Genomic DNA, 20,558 nt, shown 5'->3' with positions numbered 1-20,558 from the left:
TGGAAGTCCCATATAATTCAATTTAAATGAGATATCCAGATAGGGAAACTCACAGAGACAGCAAGCTTGACTCATAGACAGATTGAAGGTTTCTAGGGGCTGGGCTGCAGGAAATGGGGAATACCACTGATGAGTACAGGGGTTTTTCGGTGGGTGATAAAAATGATTTAAAATTAAATAGTGGTGATGGTTACACAACCATGTGAATATACAAAAACCCACTAAATATACTTTAAAAGTATACATTTTAGAATATGTGAACCATATCTTCATAAAGCTATTATTAAAAACAAAAAGTTATTTTGTGAGATTGTTTCAGTCAGGTATACATATGTTGAGTGCATCCTGTTATTTTAAAAAAGAAGAACTTTTCTCCAGAAAAATGTTATCTATCTATAGGCTTGGTCTCACCTCAAAAAAATAGAACAAATTTTCTCTTTTTTTTTATAAAACTGGAAAAATTATTAAAAAACTGAATAAAATATGTTCTAACTACAGTTTTAGAAAGATTGTCCTTGTTGTTCTGTCCTTTAGTCATGTCTGACTCTGCAATCCCATTGCCTGAAGCATGCCAGGCTTCCCTGTACTTTACCATTTCCTGGAGCGTGCTCAAACTTATTTCCATTGAGTCGGTGACGCCATCCACCCATCTCGTCCTGTGTTGTCCCCCTCTCCTCCTGCCTTCTATCTTTCCCAGCATCAGAGTCTTTTCCAGTGAGTCAGCTCTTTCCATCAGGTGACCAAAGTAAGTAGTGCAGCTTCAGCTTCAGCATCAGTCCTTCCAATGAATATTTAAGATTGATTTGCTCTAGGATTGACTGGTTTGACCTTGCAGTCCAACGTACTCTCAAGAGTCTTCTCCAACACCATAGATTGAAAGCATCGATTCTTCGATGCTCTACCTTCTTTATGGTCCATCTTTCACATCCATACACGATTTCTGGAAAAACCATAGGTTTGTGTGGACTTTGTCGGCAAAGTAACGTCTCTGCTTTTTAATATGCTGTCCAGGTTTGTCATAGCTTTTCTTCCAAGGAGCGAGTGTATTTTTAATTTCATAGCTGCAGTTACCTTCCACAGTGATTTTGGAGCCCAAGAAATTAAAATTGGTCACTGTTTCCATTTTTTGATATTTCAATAAAAATATCAATAAATATCAAAATTTATTGATATTTTTAAAAAATGGAATCAGTGTTGATATTATTATTGATATTTCTTCTGGTAATCTTGATTCTAGCTTGGGCTTCATCCAGCCCAGCATTTCGCATGATGCACTCTGTGTAGAAGTTAAATAAACAGGGTAACAATATACAGCCTCGATGCACTCCTTTCCCAATTTGGAACCAGTGTGTTGTTTCATGTTTGGTTCTGTTGGTTCTTGACCTGCATACAGGTTTCTCAGGAGGCAGGTAAAGTGGTCTGGTATCCCCATCTCTTTAAGAATTTTGCACAGTTTATTGTGATCCACACAGACAGAGGTTTTGGCATAGTCAATGAGAGAAGTAGATGTTTTCCTGAAATTCTCTTCCTTTTTCTACGATCCAACAGATGTTGGCAATTTGACCTCTGGTTCCTCTGCCTTTTCTAAATCCAGCTTGAACATCTGGAAGTTCACGGTTCACATTCTGTTGAAGCCTAGCTTGGAGGACTTTGAGCATGACCTTGCTAGCATGTGAAATGAGTGCAAATGTGTGGTAGTTTGAACATTTTTCTGTATTGCCCCTCTTTGGGACTGGAATGAAAACTGACCTTTTCTAGTTCTGTGGCCTCTGCTAAGTTTTCCAAATTTGCTGGCACATTGAGTGCAGCACTCTATCAGCATCATCTTTTAGGATTTGAAATAGCTCAGACGGAATTCCTTTACCTCCACTAGTTTTGTTCATAGTGATGCTTTCTAAGGCCTACTTGACTTCACAGTCCCGGATGTCTGGCTGTAGGTGAGTGATCACACCATCGTGGTTATCTGGGTCATGAAGAACTTTTTTGTATAGTTCCCCTGTGTATTCTTGCCACCTCTTCTTAATATCTTCTGCTTCTCTTAGGTCCATACCATTTCTGTCCTTTATTATACCTATCTTTGCATGAAATGTTCCCTTGGTATCTCTAATTTTCTTGAAGAGATCTCTAGTCTTTCCCATTCTATTGTTTTCCTCTATTTTGAACGAAAAAGCATTTAAAAGAAAGCAATTACCAACTTAAAATTTCTTCACCAACATGTGGCTGTTATTCCTGGTTACTATCTTTTCATTTTACATTATTCCAAGAGGAAATGTTAGAATTTTGAATCTTACCTAATAATTTAGGGATTTTTGTTTGTTTTAGAACAGTAGCTGGTTAATGTTCTTTAGCCTGCCTGAGGTTAGCCTAGGCAAACCCATAGGCAGCCTAGGCAACCCACAGCCTGCCTGCTCTTTAGCCTAGGTTTAAAAAGGAGCTACTGAGATCATGCTCAAATTTTATCAAAAGTTTCAAAAAAGATATGTGAAGACAGAAAATATTAATCAGGATATTTTGTGGCAACAAAAAAAAAGTTGACTTTTTACTGCAACTGTACAATTTGGATAGTAAACACCTACTAAATATCTATCATGGGGATAAACAAAGGAAGAAGAAAGAGGAAGGGAGGGAAAGAGGGAGGGAAGCTGGGAGGGAGGGGAAGTGGAAGAGGGTGAGGAGGAAAGAGAAAGGAAAAAACTGGGAAGAAAGTGAAAATATTACAACTGGAAGCACTAAGAATTTGAATGTTTATTATGGAAGGAAATGATTAAACAAGGACTTGGTATAGTGTTCAATAAAAAGGATCTGTATAAAATGTACATTAATAGCCAGAGTGATCCTGAGCTTGGCACAATTATTTGTTTAGGGGGTATAATAATTCCTATATCACAGAATTTTGGAGATTAACTGTGATAACACATGTGCAATGCTTAAAAGGATGATATATAAATGTTTGAATTTTTTATCATAAGTATGATATTTATAAATTCTGGTAAAAATAATTCAAAGGCAGAATCAAATAAATGCAATTCCAAATTCCCTTGCAGATTTATTCTCAATCTTCAGTATTTTGGGCTTCCTTGGTGGCTCAGTGGTAAAGCATCTGCCTGCATTGCAGGAGACACAGGAGACATGGGTTCAATCCCTGGGTTGGGAGGATCCCCTGGAGGAGGAAATGGCAACCCACTCCAGTATTCTTGCCTGGAGAACCCCATGGATGGAGGAGCCTGAGTATTCTGATTTGGTATTGGCAGCTACTTATTCTGCATCATCAGCTTTTCAAACTCCACACAAGCAAGAATACATTGGTTTTGTGTTTTTTTGTTTTTTGTTTTTATCTGAAACCTGCTCCTCAACCTTATAAACTGTCTCAGGAACTTGCCCCAGGATTTACACAGTCACTCAAACCAAAGATATTTTAATGCGCATGGTGACTGGCACAGTGCCTTAAACACAGAAGAAGTCATACAAATATGTTTAATGAGTGTTTTAGACTCATTTTATGTTCTTCTCACCTCCTCATCTTTTTGTTGTTACCTCTTAAAAATTTTCCCAGACTGTACATTCACTTTCCTCATGTTGCCATTGTGTCAGTAGAGTCTGTCCCTGTCTTTCACCTGAAATATTTTACGACTTCCTCAGTAGACTTTTCTGCCTCCAATCCAAATGCTATAGGTCCATCTACACTTTATTTCAAGGGTGATTTTTCTAAAACATACATGTGGTCATGCCATGGCCAGGTCAGGCTTAAAATGTTTCAATGGCTTTCCATTGCTTGAGGAATAAATCCAAAGTTTCAGGCCCAGCACATAAGATTCTTCCTGATTTGCCTCATTCAGCCTGCAGATCTTTGATCTGCCTTGCTGAGCTTTGACATCTGGACTCAGTCATAACTTTCCCACCACTGGTGGAGACACTGAATCTGATGCTTAATGAAAAACACTGTTATGATGAATGGACTTCAAACTTTCTCATTGTATAAAGTTTGTTAATTTGAAATCTCTTGGAGAAAATATGTGATGCACATGTTATGGGGAGTTTTATAAAAATAGAACATTTCTCTCAATATGGGTTTACTCTGATGTTTACATGAACTTGAAAAATGTGGAAAATTTAACGGCACTGCCACCCAAAACAAATCAAAACCCAACAAGTAACAGGAGTCAAACCTTTCTTTAATTAAACCCATAACCGAGGGATATAAAAATGGCCTATTCTATTATCAATATATATCCATATTTTGGCATATTTTTGACTTTTATGCTGAAGAAAAATTTTATATTTGCTAACAGAAAATTATATGTCCTAAAATCAAGAAGTTACACATTTATTTAACATGGTTTCCAGCCCATTAAAACATGAAAATATTTCAGCTATGTTATCAGGCTTCTTCAGTTTGAATGACATGGTTACCTTCTTAATCTACATTTTCATAATTTAATTATATGATAAATTTAATGTCTTAACCATTCCCATATTAACTCCAAGCTAGATAGATTCTGGAATTATAATTTTTAATGCTAAAACATGGACATTAAGAAAATACGTAAATAGATCAGTTTAATGATTATTTGTTTAACTCATTATCTTAAAATATTATAATATTCTCCCCTCGATGAACTACATAGAAATAGTAAATAAAAACAAATATCATCTTAAATTTTTCACTGAAAAAATAATATATAATCTATAAATTTTACTTTAACTTTACTATGTCTAAATACTCTGCTTGATCACTTATTTTGATATTGGACATAGGAGAGAATTTGAAAATCTATTTCTGCTATTTTCTTGATAAAATTAAAGTGTTAGTCACTCAGTTGTGTCCTGAGCATGTCCTCACTCTTTGCAACCCCATGGACTGTAGCCCACCAGGCTCCTCTGTCTACGGAATTCTCCAGGCAAGAATACTAGAGTGGGTAGTCATTCCCTTCTTCAGGGGAATGTTCCTGACTCAGGGATTGAACACCAGTCTCCTGCATGAACTGCAAGCAGATTCTTTACCTTCTGAGAAACCAGGGAAGTCCCAGGGTATTTTCTTATATAATTTCAAAAAGGCTTCTATAACCATTCATTCTACTACTACAGAGAAACTCTCTAGATGGAAAATTTTAAATACCAAGTCTTAGTGTAGATTACACTGTAGATGAGGCAAGTGGGACTTAGAATTAGAAAACAGCTTAGCCAGGTTTTCAAAAGTGTTTGAAATAAACACTAGATTATATGAATAGATGTTCAGATGTATAACCAAATAAAAGGTTTATTTCAGATGACCTCTAAATTGTAGATTATTGATACTGCTGATATATTTCTTTGCAGATATTCAAGATCTACCAAGGTGGAAGTCTACAGATGACTATACCATAATATTATGCCTTAGTTTAGTGGAAATTTCTGATTCAGATCACATATTAATGGGGGAATTTTACCCAGCTCTCTTCTGGAAAAGTAATTCAGAAACATTATCACTGTGGAAAATATTTTTAGTGTAAAAGTGATTGGATTTATCTTACTTTGACTTTCGTTGCCATGAAATAGTTGAGGAAATGACTGTAGACATAAATCCTGAATCATATTCTAATGACTTAATGAAATAAATTCAAAGGTAAAGGAAGATTTTCAAAAAGTCTACTAGCCAGTCCTTTATGTGTGGACACTATGAATATCTTTCATCTCTTTTATCCCTCCCTCTAGCACAGCAGATGCTCTAAAATGAAGTAATGAAGATTACAACAAATCCTTTAGGAATTTACAAATTAGCTAAGTTAGGGTCCTGGAAAAAAACCATATAAGATATGTAATCTGGCTATATACTGGAATGGCAGTGAAAACAGCAAGAGACGAAATTGGTTAAACTCAGAAATCTATATGGTATTAAAGACAAAGGGAAAGTGCTTCAGATTTAAATTAATTCTGAATAATAAAGACAAATGCTAAAAAAAATATGGCACAGATTCTTACAGACACATTATAAAGATGGAACAGGAGTTATTATGAGCAAAGAACCACAAGTATGGAAATAAATCTTCAAATCAATTAGGGAAGAGAATTAGAAAATAAACTGCTATATTGAAAGATGGAGAAGGAACAATAGTATGTGCTCCATCAATATTTGTTTAATTATAGTGAATTATTGAATGGGGAGGTTTATACAGTGAGCAGCAAACAGGCTGGAGTTAATGACTTGTTCACCACTGCCTTTAAGGAGAAAGTGTGTGAGCGTGTGCTCAGTCACTCAGTTGTGTCTGACTCTTTGCGATCCCATGGGCTGTAGCCCACCAGGCTCCTCTGTTCATGGGATTCTCCAGGCAAAATATTAGAGTGGGTTGCCATCTCCTCCAGGGTTCTTCTTGACCCAGGGATCGAATCTGCATCTCCTGCATTTGCAGGTGGAGTTTTTACCACTGAGCCCCCTGGGAAGTCCATTTGGAGAAAGCATTTAGTTGTAAAACTGTTGATCAGAGTGAAATATCCATGATGAAAGGAGAGACCCTGGAAGAGAATAGTCAGCCATGTAGACATTTAACAGGAAAGCAAACAGAGCTGTCTATAAGAATCACCAGAATAGGAAAATCAGCCGAAATCACCCACTTGTATGAAAATCTGGATAATACAAGTCTTTGTAATATTTTAAGGTTTTTTAGAATTTCAAATAACAATAATTTGGAAAAGACAAAATCTTAAGAATTTTTAAAGAGGTAAAAGGCTTGAACCTGATTACTAGGTTACCTGGGAGGATACCAGGAGAAGCAATCCATCAAATTTTAATCACCTGGAAAAGTATGGGTTCTCTGAAACACCAACATGGTTTTCTGAATAGCAAATCATGCCAGACCCATTTAATCTTGCTCTGTGTTAGCATTAACAGGCCGCAGAGACAAGGAAAATTGATAGTGACAATCCATCTTATTTTCAGGAGGTCTTAGAATCTGCTCTTTGTCACGTTTTCATTGACAAACTTGGGAAAATATGACTTTAACTACATTATTTTTAGGTGGGTGGATGCACAACATGCTTGAATGTTCAATTAAAGGATAATTGAAATTTCAATTTCAAGTTGCATGAATATTTTGATGCAGCTCCCAGGAACTGGTCCTGGGAACCATCTTGTCAACTGCTATTAGATGACCTAGATTAAGTAATTTAGACTGCTCTCACCAATCTCTGGATAATTATACATTCACTTAATCAGTATATATAGGAGATAAAAATTGAAAGGATGGAATAATGTAAATATACAAAGCAGACACCTCAAATAAATCTGTCTTATTAGAATATTAACAACGTGATGCTACTGTAAAAATTACCAGCACTCTGCAGAAAAATCTTAAAAGCTTAAAAGGAGTAAGACATGCAAGGCTTTAAAAAAACAAAACAAAAAAACCTTTTGCCCTTTCTTTGCTTTAGTTAACCATCAAGATACTTGTTTTCAGTTTTAGTCAATGGTAACCAGACTTTTTAATGAATTCAAAGGTAAATAATAGATAGACAAAATTTGATTATTTTTGTGTTTTTCAATTGTTCTTCTTTGTTTATTACTTTTGTAATTAGAGGAGTCAAGCTACACTAAAAAAACACATGGTTATAAGCAAGCGAACACAAGTAATATAGAGAGAATATGAGGATATCTCCTTTGAAAGTGTTTTGGGCAATAAAAGAAATTAAAGATGGGGCCCATATAGTGCCCATAAGGCAATCACATCATGTGATAGGCCAAGCTGGATGAAGCATAAGCTAGAATCAATATTGCTGGGAGATATATCAATAACCTCATATGTGCAGATGACACCACCCTTATGGCAGAAAGCAAAGAGGAACTAAAGAGGCTCTTGATGAAAGTGAAAGAAGACCGTGAAAAAGCTGGCTTAAAATTCAACATTCAGAAAACTAAGATCATGGCATCTGGTCCCATCATTTCATGGCAAATAGATGGGAAAACAATGGAAACAGTGAGACACTTTATTTTCTTGGGCTCCAAAATCACTGCAGATGGTGACTGCAGCCATGAAATTAAAAGATGCTTGCTCCTTGGAAGAAAAGCAATGACAAACTTGAAGCATATTAAAAACCAGAGACATTATTTTGCCAACAAAGGTCTGTCTATTCAAAGCTATGGTTCTTCCATTAGTCATGTATGGATGTGAGAGTTGGACTATAAAGAAAGCTGAGCACCGAAGAATTGATACTTTTGAACTGTGGTGTTGGAGAAGACTCTTGAGAGTCCCATGGACTGAAAGGAGATCAAACCAGTCAATCTTAAAGGAAATCAGTCCTGAATATTCACTGGAAGGACTGATGCTGAAGCTGAAGCTTCCACACTTCGGGCACCTGATGTGAAGAATTGACTCCTTAGAAAAGACACTGATGCTGGGAAAGATTGAAGGCAGGAGGAGAAGGGGACAATAGAGGATAAGAGGGTTGGATGGCATTAGCAACTCAATGGATGTGGAGTCTAAGCAAGCTCCAGAAGCTAGTGATAGACAGGGAGGCCTGGCATTCCTCAGTCCATGGGGTTGGAAAGAGTCGGACACGACTGGGTGACTGAACCAAACTGACTGACAGCAATCACAAAATGAGGAGACTTATTTAGCCCATGATCAATGAATATTTAAGAGACTATACTGTTCAATAACCCCTATACTAGACTATCACATACATCTTCATGCATCATCTTCACAGTAACATCTATACAGTGAAAAAGGAAAGAGAATTGGAGGAAACAGACTGGCTGGATGACTCTGCCCAGTTTTTATCAGAGACAGAATTCACACTCAAAGCTGTAATGACTTCTAGTGTATCTAACTGAAAGTAGATTAAAATGTTTCCTTATTTCTTAAGTATATGTTTGGCATCACTACAGAAGAATAAAATCATTTAAAATGTGTAAGCATATATTTTAAGGGATGCAGTATGTTTTTTTCCTATTCTTTCTGTCAACATTGGTTTAAACCGTCCTGTAGGATACACCTTGAGTGCATGTGTGCCAAGTCGCTTCAGCTGTGTCCGACTCTGTGTGATCCTATAGACTTCAGCCTTGCAAGCTCCTCTGTCTATGGGATTCTCCAGGAGAGAATGCTGGAGTGGGTTGCTGTGCCCTCCTCCAGGAGATCATCCCGACTCAGGGATCAAACCCACATCTCTTGGCCAGTGGTTCTTTACCACTAGTACCACCTGGGAAGCCCAGGATACAACTTACCTTTGTATAAAGATAGAATAATCCTTATAAAAGGTATAATTACTTCAGAATATGCTGATTACAAACCCCCATGACAATAAGTGAATCCACATTCTCTAATGAAAATTTTACTTATTTTAAATAAGCAAAGAAAATGAACTATAGTTACAAGAATTTACAGTGAAGCTGGGGATATTTGGGATTTTAGCTGGTCTGAATTTTTCTAGATTTTCTTCTTCTGGCTGTCCTATATTTTTCAAAGTCCCATGATATTTTCTATGGAATGCACACTTCTTGTTTCATAGTGTTAGTCACTCAGTTGTGTCTGACCCTTTGTGACCCCGTCCGTGGCTCCTCGGTTCCTGGGAATTCCCAGGCAAGAACTGGAGTGAGTTGCCATTCTTGTTTCAAGGCCCGTATTAATTTTGTCTTTTCTTTTATGACATAAACTTGTTTTACATTTTATCTCACGAAATAATAAATGTTCAACATAAAAGCAAAACAAAGGAATGGGGAAAAGTGTGAAACTTTTTCACATCCTCATTACTGCTAACTTTTGGAAGATAGTTTTCAAGATAAACCACTAGACATAAATGTAATAAAATCCAATACATGTGAGAATACAAAGTAGGAATCATACAGTATACGTTGAATTATAGGTTGGTTTTTCAATCAAATATGTACCATGGCTATTTATTCCTTTTAAAGTCTGTATAAAGTCTCCACTCTATGCCAGTTCTATTGCCATACAAGGAAAGTGATGACAATTTTCTTTTTAGAAACTGCACTATAATCAACATCATTATATATATCTTTGCAGACTTTCACAGATTATTTTCTTATAAATTCCCAGAAGTAGAAAGGCCATCTCAGTGGGTATGCATAAACATTTTGTTAGATACCCCATTGGGAAGGATCATCCAGGAAGTGAAAAAATATTTGCCTAGGCAATTTTCTAGATGCTAGAGTTATGGCTGTGAATAAGATAATCAGCTTCTCACCCTTACTGAGCTTTCATTTATTTGGCAGAAAGAGACCGTGAACAAATGAATATAAAACATTAGTGTTTAAGTGTTATGAAGAAAATAAAACAGGGTGACACAAGAGTGGGCAGGCAAAGGACAACTTCAGGGGCTCTGTGAGAGCTGCATGTGGAAGGGATTTTTAATGAGATAGCTAAACTGTAAGAAGGAAACACATATAGGGAATTTGGGGAGAAATGTACAGCTGGAAGGATCTGAAATTTCAAGGACCTTACACTGAGAATGAGTCCAGCGATCCAGGATCAAAAAATAGCCTGTTGCTAGAGCAGAGTGGGGTGAGTGACAGAAAGATGTGAAGGAGGGAGAGAGTGTGCTATGAAGTCTGGGAGGCCAGAGCAAGAAGGAAATCAACCCTGAATATTCATTGGAAGGAATGATGCTGAAGCTGAAGCTCCAATATTTTGGCCACCTGATGAGAAGAGCCGACTCATTGGAAAAGACCCTGATGATGGGAAAGATTGGAGGAAGGAAGAGAAGGGGACGACAGGATGAAATGGTTGGATGGCATCACTGACTCAATGAATGAGTTTGAACAAACCCTGGGACACAGTGAAGGACAGGAAGCCTGGTGTGCTGCAGTCCATGGGGTTGCAAAGAGTCAGACACGACTGAGTGACTGAACAACAACTGAATGAGTAGGATGGTAAGTCACTAGATGATTTTAAGTTTTAATTTAATTATGACACACAGGCATTAAAGCATATGTACCATAAGTGTATAGCTCAACAAATTATTCACAAACTGAATACATCCCTCAGATCAGGAAAGAAAATATCAACTGCATCCCCCAAACTCCGTTGCTGTCTTCTTCCCACCCCTACTTTCCACCAGGATTGCTACTCTCCTGACTTCTAATAGCATAGCTCAGTTTGGCCTGTTTATACAGACAAAGCACAACAACACAAGACAAAAACAGCCATACAGCGTGTGCTTTGTCTTCTTTTACTTAAAATTATGCTTGTGCAATTGATCCATATTTAGGAATCTACCTAAAGTGAAGATGTTGATTAAAAAGTGAATGATGGATCCTACTGCTGAGCACAGAGTATCCCAGCATGTGGAGGTTGAGCAAAGTAAGAATTCCTAATGTAAGGTAAACAGAGTATCCAGTAAGGTGGGAGGAGACCATGGTGCCATGTCCATGGCCAAAGATGCTTCAGGAAGAATGATTAACAGTGATTGAATATTGGTGAGCTATTGAGCAAGATGAGGCCAGATATATACTTAGATTTGACATGATGGACATCATTGAAGTGGTACTTCAAACGAGAAAAGAATGCATAAGGACTGTAAATGCAGATAATTCCAAAGTGAAAGTCGCTCAGTCATGTCTGACTCTTCGCGACCCCATGGTCTAAACAGTCCATGGAATTCTCCAGGCCAGAATACTGGAGTGGGTAGTGTTTCCCTTCTCCAGGGAATCTTCCCAACCCAGGAATCAAACTGGGGTCTCCTGCAAGATTTAATAAAAAATAAATGGCTCTACAGAATGTGGAATCAAAAGACGGTTTCTGAGATGGTGGACACTAGCCCATGTTTTTATGATGATGGGAATAATCCAGTCAGCAGGAAAAACTCTGAGGACACAGAAGGATAGAAAATTGTAAGAATGAAGGCTGTGAGAAGGTGAAAGTGGATGGGATTCAGGGCAAGGTGAAAGGCCTTAATTGTGTTAGAAGCTGAAGTACTACCATTTTATTAGGAAGAATGACTGCAGCTATGGAGTAGATACAGGTAGGCTGGTGAATTTGGTTACGGACAGACAAACAACCTCATCTTTTATGAATGTCTCTTTTCCCACGTTCTGCCCTACCATCACTGTGCATACTCAATCTTAACGATGCTTTAAAAACAGAGTTGAAAACATGTACCTTATTTTAATTTGTATATACACAATTTTCAGAGAGGTGGAAACATTTTTGCTATGTTTACTGGCCATCTGGATTTTTAAAACTTGCTTTATTTGTTGCTTGTTTGCTCATTCAAAAATACCTGTTTCCATCACATAGACAATAATTTGCCCAGATTCAGCATTCCTGAGTGCCCTAATTTTTTCTATAAATTTATGTAGATACTTTTCTGTGTTCCATCATAAAAAACTGAGGATGTTAAGTCTGAAGTCAGTGTGATATTATTTTCCTTTGTAGGCACTATATTTCTTTTAAATGGATCCATTCTGGAATTATTTCTGTATCCTTGACATTGAAAACTGGGTGAGGCATCACTAGAGATAATAAGCCCAAGAGCAGCTGTTGGTTTTTAATTTGGGGCAGCCCAGATCTTTCTCTCATGTAAGCGTGACAAGCTGCTACTGTCACGGTACACAGTCGCGATAGCGACTTCAGATGGACTGTCCACAGGTGTTCAGTCCTTGCATCCCCGCGTAAGAAACATTCCATCCAGGTTAGCAAGCATTGCTCTTAAGAAGCTAGATCTTCAGGTCTGAGAGAGGATTCCCTGTGGTAGTCCTTACGTCAGCCCACACACTTCCAAGCTTCCAACAGGGCAGGCTATGTGGGGGCTTAGGGAGCAAGGTTACCACAATTTCTCTCTTTCCTTGTTGTCACATTCTAATACTCTTTAAGGGATGGAAGTGTCTATTTTCCAGCACTTAGTATCTTTCTTATTTTTTCCCCAAAACTCTGTTGTGTTTGGGAGAAATTCTATTTTACTAAGGGCTTCCCAGGTGGCGCCAGTAGTAAAGAACCCACCTGCCAATGCAGGTTAGACATAAGAGATATGGGTTCAATCCCTGGGTTTGGAAGATCCCCTGGAGAAGGAAATGGCAACCTACTCCAGTTTTCATGCCTGGATAATCTCATGGATAGAGGAGCCTGGAGGGCTACAGTCCATGGGGTAGCAAAGAGTCGGACACGTCTGAAGTGATTTAGGACACATACACACTATTCGTATTTATCATTCCAGCATTGATTATTATAATATTCTTTATGATATTATTTCCTGGCACTTTGGGGTGTGTGTGTGTCTAACTTTAGTCATGCTACTATGTTCGGGACTCTATCATCAAATTTCCACCGAAGGCTTACTTCTGCTTGGAGCTGCTCTTTTTCTAACATGTATACCCTGTGTCTTCATCTTAGGTCCTAATGTAATTCCTATGGTATTAGGATCATCCATTTTGGCAAGCACATGTTCTCCAGTGTGAGGCAATAGGAGAGGAATTTTAAAGATCCTTTAGTGGCAAAGGAACATTTCTGCTTGGATCTCTGACCATTGTTCAGAGACATATATCAACTGGCACTTCCTGTGTAAAGACATAAAAAAAGTATTTCATTCTTAGGCATTGCTTAATCGTACTCATGCCCCAGTACAAGAGGTGTTTACAAAGTATTTGTAACTGAAATACCTCTCCATTTGAAGAGAGATAATGATACATGGTATGTGAATAATAGGTTGAATGGAGTAGAGAAGAAAATATAAGAGAAACTGTGGAGCAGCAGAAAATCTGTGGGTTTGAGTCCATGGCCTAGGTTTGGATTCCAGCACTTTTCTGTACTTACAAGTAGTATGGCCTTAAGTTCACAACAAAGCACGTGTTATGGGTTTTATTGTATCCCTTCCCCTTAAATCAGATGTTAAAGTCCTAGCCCCCAGAACTTTAGCATATGACTGTGATTGGAAATAAGCTCTTTACAGAGATAAGTGAGTTAAAATGGGGTCAAAATGGTAGTTCCTAATTCAATGTTACTGGTGTTAGTACCAGAGGAAGAAATTTGGACAGACACATATAGAGGGAAGACAATGTGAATACATGGGGAGAAGACATCTACAAGCCAGGGAGAGAGCCCTTGAATGACTCCTTCCTTCACAGCTCTCAGGAAACAGTCCTGCAGACACCAGGGTCTTGGACATCTAGCCTCCAGAAATATATTGAAAAATATTTCGGTTTATGCTACCCAGTCTGAGGTACTTTGCTTTCTGAGGAAAAACGTGAATATTTCCAGTTGTTTCACAGAGTTTGTACAAGCTAATAATAAGAAGAGAACGCTACTGATAAGGCTATCTGTAACCAATTATGATAGGGCAGGTGCAGCATTCTGGAGAAGGAAATGACAACCCACTCTAGTACTCTTGCCTGGAAAATTCCATGGATGGAGGAGCCTGGTAGGCTACAGTCGATGGGGTCACAAAGAGTTGGACACGACTGAGCGACTTCACTATATATTTAGGTGCAGCATTCAGTGCTTCACACATGTTATAAAAGCGCAGCTTCGTGACCCATGGAGATGTGTAGCAGACAGTGGCCATCTTTATCTTCTCTTATCTAATGCAATAAAGGGATACTAAAGTGAAAATACACTGCGATGAAGAAGGAAAGAGGCAAAGATAAAGGAAAAAAGAAAAGAGAGAGAGAGATCTCATAAAAAGAAGAAATGAACACTCTGTAGGGGGAAGAAAGCAAACATATGGGAAGGTTTCTACACCAGAGAGCGACAGGCTCTGAAGGAGCAGGGGACCAGTCAGGAACTATTAACAGTTCTCAGGGCTAACACAGGAGAAGGTGGTTTTCTTCTAAAGCACTTTTTAGGTATATTTAGCTAGAACGGTCACAATGTATCTAAGCTTTCATTTCCATGTGATCTTTTAGTTCACATAGCACCTGTGTTGTAATATTAATAGTGAGAATGGAGAAAGGTTATCATGAAGTCATACATAGTATTGTATTGACTGTTTTTTCATTTCCTTTTTAGCTTTTTGAGTTACTGACACATTATTGCAGCAAAACATATGTAGGGTCAATTCATGCTGAATAGTTATTAGAAACCATGATAACAAAAGTCATTACACTGCAGTTCAGTTTTGACAGTAAAATTTCTGCAACATTATCACAAATCCTCATGCATTAGTGCAATGATCCTTACTATAGTTTCATATTAGAATCAAAAGATTGCTGTAGCGTGCTTGATACAAAAAGTCAAGCAAGCCAAATTCTTTTCTGCTTTTACAGATAACATTTTTGCTCTTTTTCTATGTATATCATGCAGATGGTAGCTTTGTTTTATATACTTTTCTCAATAACCTATGAGTACATTGCATATATTTCTTTAAAATGAGGATTTTTCCTAGAAAAACAACACAATTCTGATTACCAGCACCATAGGAAATAATTTGAAAATGATTTTATATCTGAAACAACTTCAAAAATTCTAAACCTATATTATTCACTGTGGTGTTATATTTCCCTTCTTTAGATAATGTGTTAGATGTGGGTATAGTTTTTTTTTTTTTAATCAGTGTTTTACTGTGATTAGATAGTACAAAATTTAAAAAGGGACATCTATGTTATTCAGGATGACTTTTATAGAAAAGCTGTGAGAATTACCCAGCTGACAAAGGGAAATATTTTTTAACATCTACTTGCTCATTTTTTAATAGTTACTTATTTTTTTTAATTTAAATTAATTTTTTTAATTTGAGGTATAATTGACATATAATATCATACACATTTCAGGTATACAAAATAATGATTTGATATCTGTGTACACTGCAAAATGATCAACACAGTAAATCTAGTCACTATCTAGCACCACAGTTTTAGTATTTTCTGTCTTGCAACTGCCAAGTATGCTCTACATTACTATTGACTATAGTCAACATGTTGTACATTACATCCCGTGATTAATTTGTAACTGGATTTTTGTACCTCTTGATGTCTTTCACCTGTTTTGCTAACTTGCCAACTCCCCTCCCCTCTAGCAACAAACATTCTGTTCTCTGTATCTATGGTTTTAGTTTTGTTTTGTATTTTAGATTTCTGATATAAGACTATATGGTATTTATCTTTCTCTGTCTGACTTATTTCACTTAGAATAATTCCCTCAAGGCCCATAATCTTGTTACAAATGACAATATTTCATTCTTTTACATAGCTGAGTAAGATTAAATTGTATGTCAATATCATATCTTCTTTATACATTCACCTGTTAATGGAAATCCACTTAGGTTGTTTCCATATGTTGGCTATTTTAAAAGTGCTGCTATGAAGAAAGGGGTGCATGCATCTTTTCAAACGAGTATTTCCATTTTCTTTGGATAAATACCCTGAAGTGAAATTGTTGGATCATATGGTAGTTTTATTTTTAATTTTCTGAGGATCCTCCATACTGCTTTTCCCTACTGCAGTGAATGCAGCAATTTACGTTCCTACCAATAATGCCCAAAGGTTCCTTTTTTCCCACATCCTCATTAACACTGGTTACTTTTGATAAAAGCCAATCTAACAGGTGTGAGGTAGTATCTCCCTGTGGTTTTGATGTGCTTTTTCCTGATGATTAGTGATGTTAAGAATCATTTCATGTGCCTCTTGGCCATCTAATGTCTTCTTTGGAAAAAGGTCCATTCAGATCTTCTGCCCATTTTAAAATCAAATTGTTACTGTGTTTTATGAGTTCTTTATATATTTTGGATATTAATCCATTACTGGAAATATGTATGCAGGTCAAGAAGCAACAATTAGAAGTGGACATGGAAAAATAGACTGGTTCCAAATTGGGAAAGGAGTACGTCAAGGCTGTACATTATCACCCTGCTTATTTAACTTACATGCAGAGTACATCATGAGAAACACTGGGCTGGATGAAGCACAAGCTGGAATCAAGATTGCTAGGGAAAATATCTATAACCTCAGATATGCAGATGACACCACCCTTATGGCAGAAAGCGAAGAACTAAAGAGCCTCTTGATGAAAGTGAAAGAGGAGAGTGAAAAAGTTGGCTTAAAACTCAACATTCAGAAAACCAAGATCATGGCATCTGGTCCCATCACTTCATGGCAAATAGATAGGAAAACAATGGAAACAGTGAGAGACTTTATTTTGTCACTGCAGATGGTGACTGCAGCCATGAAATCAAAAGACGCTCATTGGAAGAAAAGCTATGACCAACCTAGACAGCATATTAAAAAACAGAGACATTACTTTGCCAACAAAGGTCTGTCTATACAATGCTATGGTTTTTCCAGTAGTCATGTATGGATATGAGAGTTGGCCTATAAAGAAGGCTGAGTGCCAAAGAATTAATGCTTTTGTACTGTAGTGTTGGAGAAGACTCTTGAGAGTCCCTTGGACTGCAAGGATATCCAACAAGTCTATCCTAAAGAAAATCAGTCCTGAATATTCATTGGGAGGACTGATGCTGAAGCTGAAACTCCAATACTTTGGCCACCTGATGTGAAGAACTGACTCACTGGAAAAGGCCCTGATGCCGGGAAAGATTGAAGGCAGGAGGAGAAGGGAATGACAGAGGATAAGATGGTTGGATGGCATCACCGACTCAATGGACATGAGTTTGAGTGAGCTCCAGGAGTTGGTGATGGAAAGGGAAGCCTGGTGTGCTGCAGACCATGGGGTCACAAAGACTCAGACTGAGCAACTGAACTGAACTGAATTGAACTGGATATATGATTTGCAAATATTTTCTCTCATTCAGTAGCTTGTCTTTTCATTTTGTTGATGGTTTCCTTTGTTGTAGAGAAGAGTTTTAGTTTGATGTAGCCCCATTGCTTGTTTTTGCTTTTGTTGTCTTTGTTTTTGGACCCAGATCCAAACTTTCGCACCAAGACCAATGTCATATAGCTTACTACTTACGTTCTACTGTAGGAGGATTATGGCTTCAAGCCATACATCCGGGCCTAAGTCACCCTGAATTAACCTTTGTGTATAACACAATGTAAGATGGTGCTCTAGCTTCACTCTTTGGCATGTGGCTTTCCAGTTTTCCCAATACCATTTATTTAAAAGGCTACCCTTTCCTCATTGTATATTCTTAGCTCCTTGAATGTATATGGAATGAGTTAATTTCTGGGATCTCTATTCTGTTTCATTGACCAATGTGTCTGTTTTATGCAAATGCCATACTGTTTTGATTAATACAGGTTTGTGATAGAGTTTGAAGTCAGAGAACATGATGCGTGCGAATTTGTTTTTCTTACTCAAGATTACTTTGGCTATATAGTGTCTTTTGTGTTTCCATACAAATTTTAGGATTGCTTGTTCTATTTCTGTGAAAAATGTCATTAGAATTTTGATAGGGATTGACTTGAATCTGTATACTGCTTTGGGTAATATAAACATTTAAACAATATTAACTCTTCCAATCCATGAGCATGATCTATCCATTGATATAAATGTGTTGCTAAAGTCCTCTTTGTCATTTTATTAATTGTTTTCTGGCTGTTTTGCAGTTTTCCTTTGTTCCACTTTTCTTCTGCTTTTTTCTTTCCTGGTGATTGATGACTTTCTATAATCTTTTGCTTAGATTCTTTTCTCATTATCTTTTGGGTATCTACCATGGTAGATATGATCAATACCCAAAATATGAGTTCACATATAACATTCTATGTATATAGCATAGCTGATAACAAGTTAAAATTGAATTCATGCCAAAACACTACATTTTTACTCCATCCCATTTTAGATTTTTGATGATACATTTTATATTTTTTATTTTCTATATCCCTTAGCTAATTGTTGTAATTTTAGTTGATTTTACTACTTTTGTCTTTAAACCTTTATACTAGCTTTGCATGTGTGCTCGGTTGCTCAGTCTGACTCTGTGACCGCATGGACTGTAGCCCGCCAAGCTCCTGTATCCATGGGATCTCCCAGGCAAGAATACTGGAGTGAGTTGCCATTTCCTATTCTAGGGGATCTTCCCGACCCAAGGATCAAACCTGAATCTGCTACCTCTCTTGCATTGCCAGGTGGATTCTTTATCATTGTACCACCTGGAAAGCCCTTATACTAGCTTTATTAATGATTAATTCATTACCTTTACTATATATTTAGCTTTAACAGTGAGATTTTTACTTTTATATGTTTCCTTGTTATTAATTAGTACCATTTATTTTTAGCTTAAGCAAGTGTCTTTTAACATTTTTGGTAAGGCTGATTTAGTGGTAACAAAATCACTTAGCTTTTGCTGGATAGCGTATTCTTGGGTGGGAATTATTTTCCTTTCAGTCCCTTGAATATATTGTTTCACTCCCTTGAATATATTGTTTCACTCCCTTTTGACCTACAAAGTTTCTATTGAAAAAAATCTGCTGTTGGACTTAGGTCTTCTTTGTAGGTAACAATGGCTATTTTTCTTTCATTGCTTTTAAAATTCTCTAATATTTGACATTTAATTATAATATGTCTCTGTGTTTCTCTTTGGGTTCCTCTTATTTTGACCTCTCTGTGCTTCTTGAACCTGGATGACTGCTTCCTTCCACAGGTTAGAAAAGTCTTCATATGTATTTTCTGCTCCTTCCTCTCTTTTGTCTTCTGAAACCTTTACAATGGTGAATATTATTCTGCTTGCTGTTATCCCATAGGTCCCTTAAACTATCTTCACTTTTTAAAAATCTCTTCATTTAAAAAAAAAAAAAAAAAAAAACCTCTTCATTTTGCTGCTCTGTTTGGGTGAGATTCATTCTCTTTCAGTTCCTGACCCTTTCTGCTTCTTCTTCTGGTCTGCTGTGAACCCCTCTAGTATATTTTTTCATTTATTGTATGCTACAGCTCTGTGACTTGTCTTCAGTACTTTCTTATGTTTTCTTTTTGTTGAAGTTCTCACTGTGTTCATCCATTCTTCTCCCACGTTTGGTGAGCATCATTATGACCGTTATTTTGAATTCTTTATCAAGTAAAGAATTTGGTTCTCTTCTAAGGGTTTACTTTGTCCTTTGATTTGGAAGGTATTACTTTACTTCTTCACTGTGTCTGACTCTCCATATTTTTTCCCTATATATTAAGCAAAACCTTTTATGTATATTACCTCTCCTAGTCTTGAAGAAGTAACCATGAGTAATTGAAACTTATTGTTCAACTTGCCATAGGTTCCTGGTTGTTTCTCAAACCTTTGTGATTTTCTAAGCAACCTGATTTATTCTTGATAGGTCCCCACTGCTGATGGTGTGCCAAGACCTGATGGTGTTCCAAGTGTAGGGATTGATTATATATATATATATATGTAGTTATATATATATATATATATATATATAGTTATATATATATATATAGTTATATATATAAATACACACACACACACACACACACACACCCCTAGAGTGTCTTTGATATATCAAGGACCACATCACACTCAACACGGTAAGTCCCCTACACACAAAGCTTCAAGCTGCTAATTTTCAAAGATGTGAATGTGATTTTGCATGTTCAATCATGTAAGTTAGGTCACATGCCTGGCATACACTGTCACATGTGTGCATCCTCTACAAGTGGTTGTGCTTTTGTGTACTTTATTGTACAGCACTGTATAGAGTACAGTAGCACAATATCTTTACTTCAAACCGTGGATGTCCAGAAGCAAGCATAAAAGTA

General features: G+C 37.1%; 1 protein-coding gene across 11 annotated transcripts in view; it reads right to left on the bottom strand.

The window, feature by feature from the left end:
- The window catches only part of CCDC178 (coiled-coil domain containing 178), a 365,952-nt gene that overhangs the window by 97,511 nt on the left and 247,883 nt on the right, over positions 1-20,558 (bottom strand). For 2 of the 11 annotated variants that reach the window (XM_081562573.1, XM_081562578.1), the window contains one exon: positions 6,094-6,489. The exons of the other annotated variants lie outside the window; for them this stretch is intronic. In XM_081562573.1, coding sequence (XP_081418699.1) covers positions 6,229-6,489 — 261 coding nt within the window. In that variant the 3' untranslated portion in view covers positions 6,094-6,228. Of the gene's footprint in view, positions 1-6,093; positions 6,490-20,558 lie in introns of those variants that run through there. 11 annotated transcript variants of the gene reach the window in all.

This window comes from Giraffa tippelskirchi, chromosome 14 (genome assembly GCF_054371585.1).
Source record: "Giraffa tippelskirchi isolate mGirTip1 chromosome 14, T2T-mGirTip1v1.2.pri, whole genome shotgun sequence".
NCBI classification, from domain to species: Eukaryota; Metazoa; Chordata; class Mammalia; order Artiodactyla; family Giraffidae; genus Giraffa; species Giraffa tippelskirchi.
The sequence above is the reverse complement of the archived record's forward strand: the minus strand, read 5'-3'. Positions and strand labels throughout refer to the sequence as shown.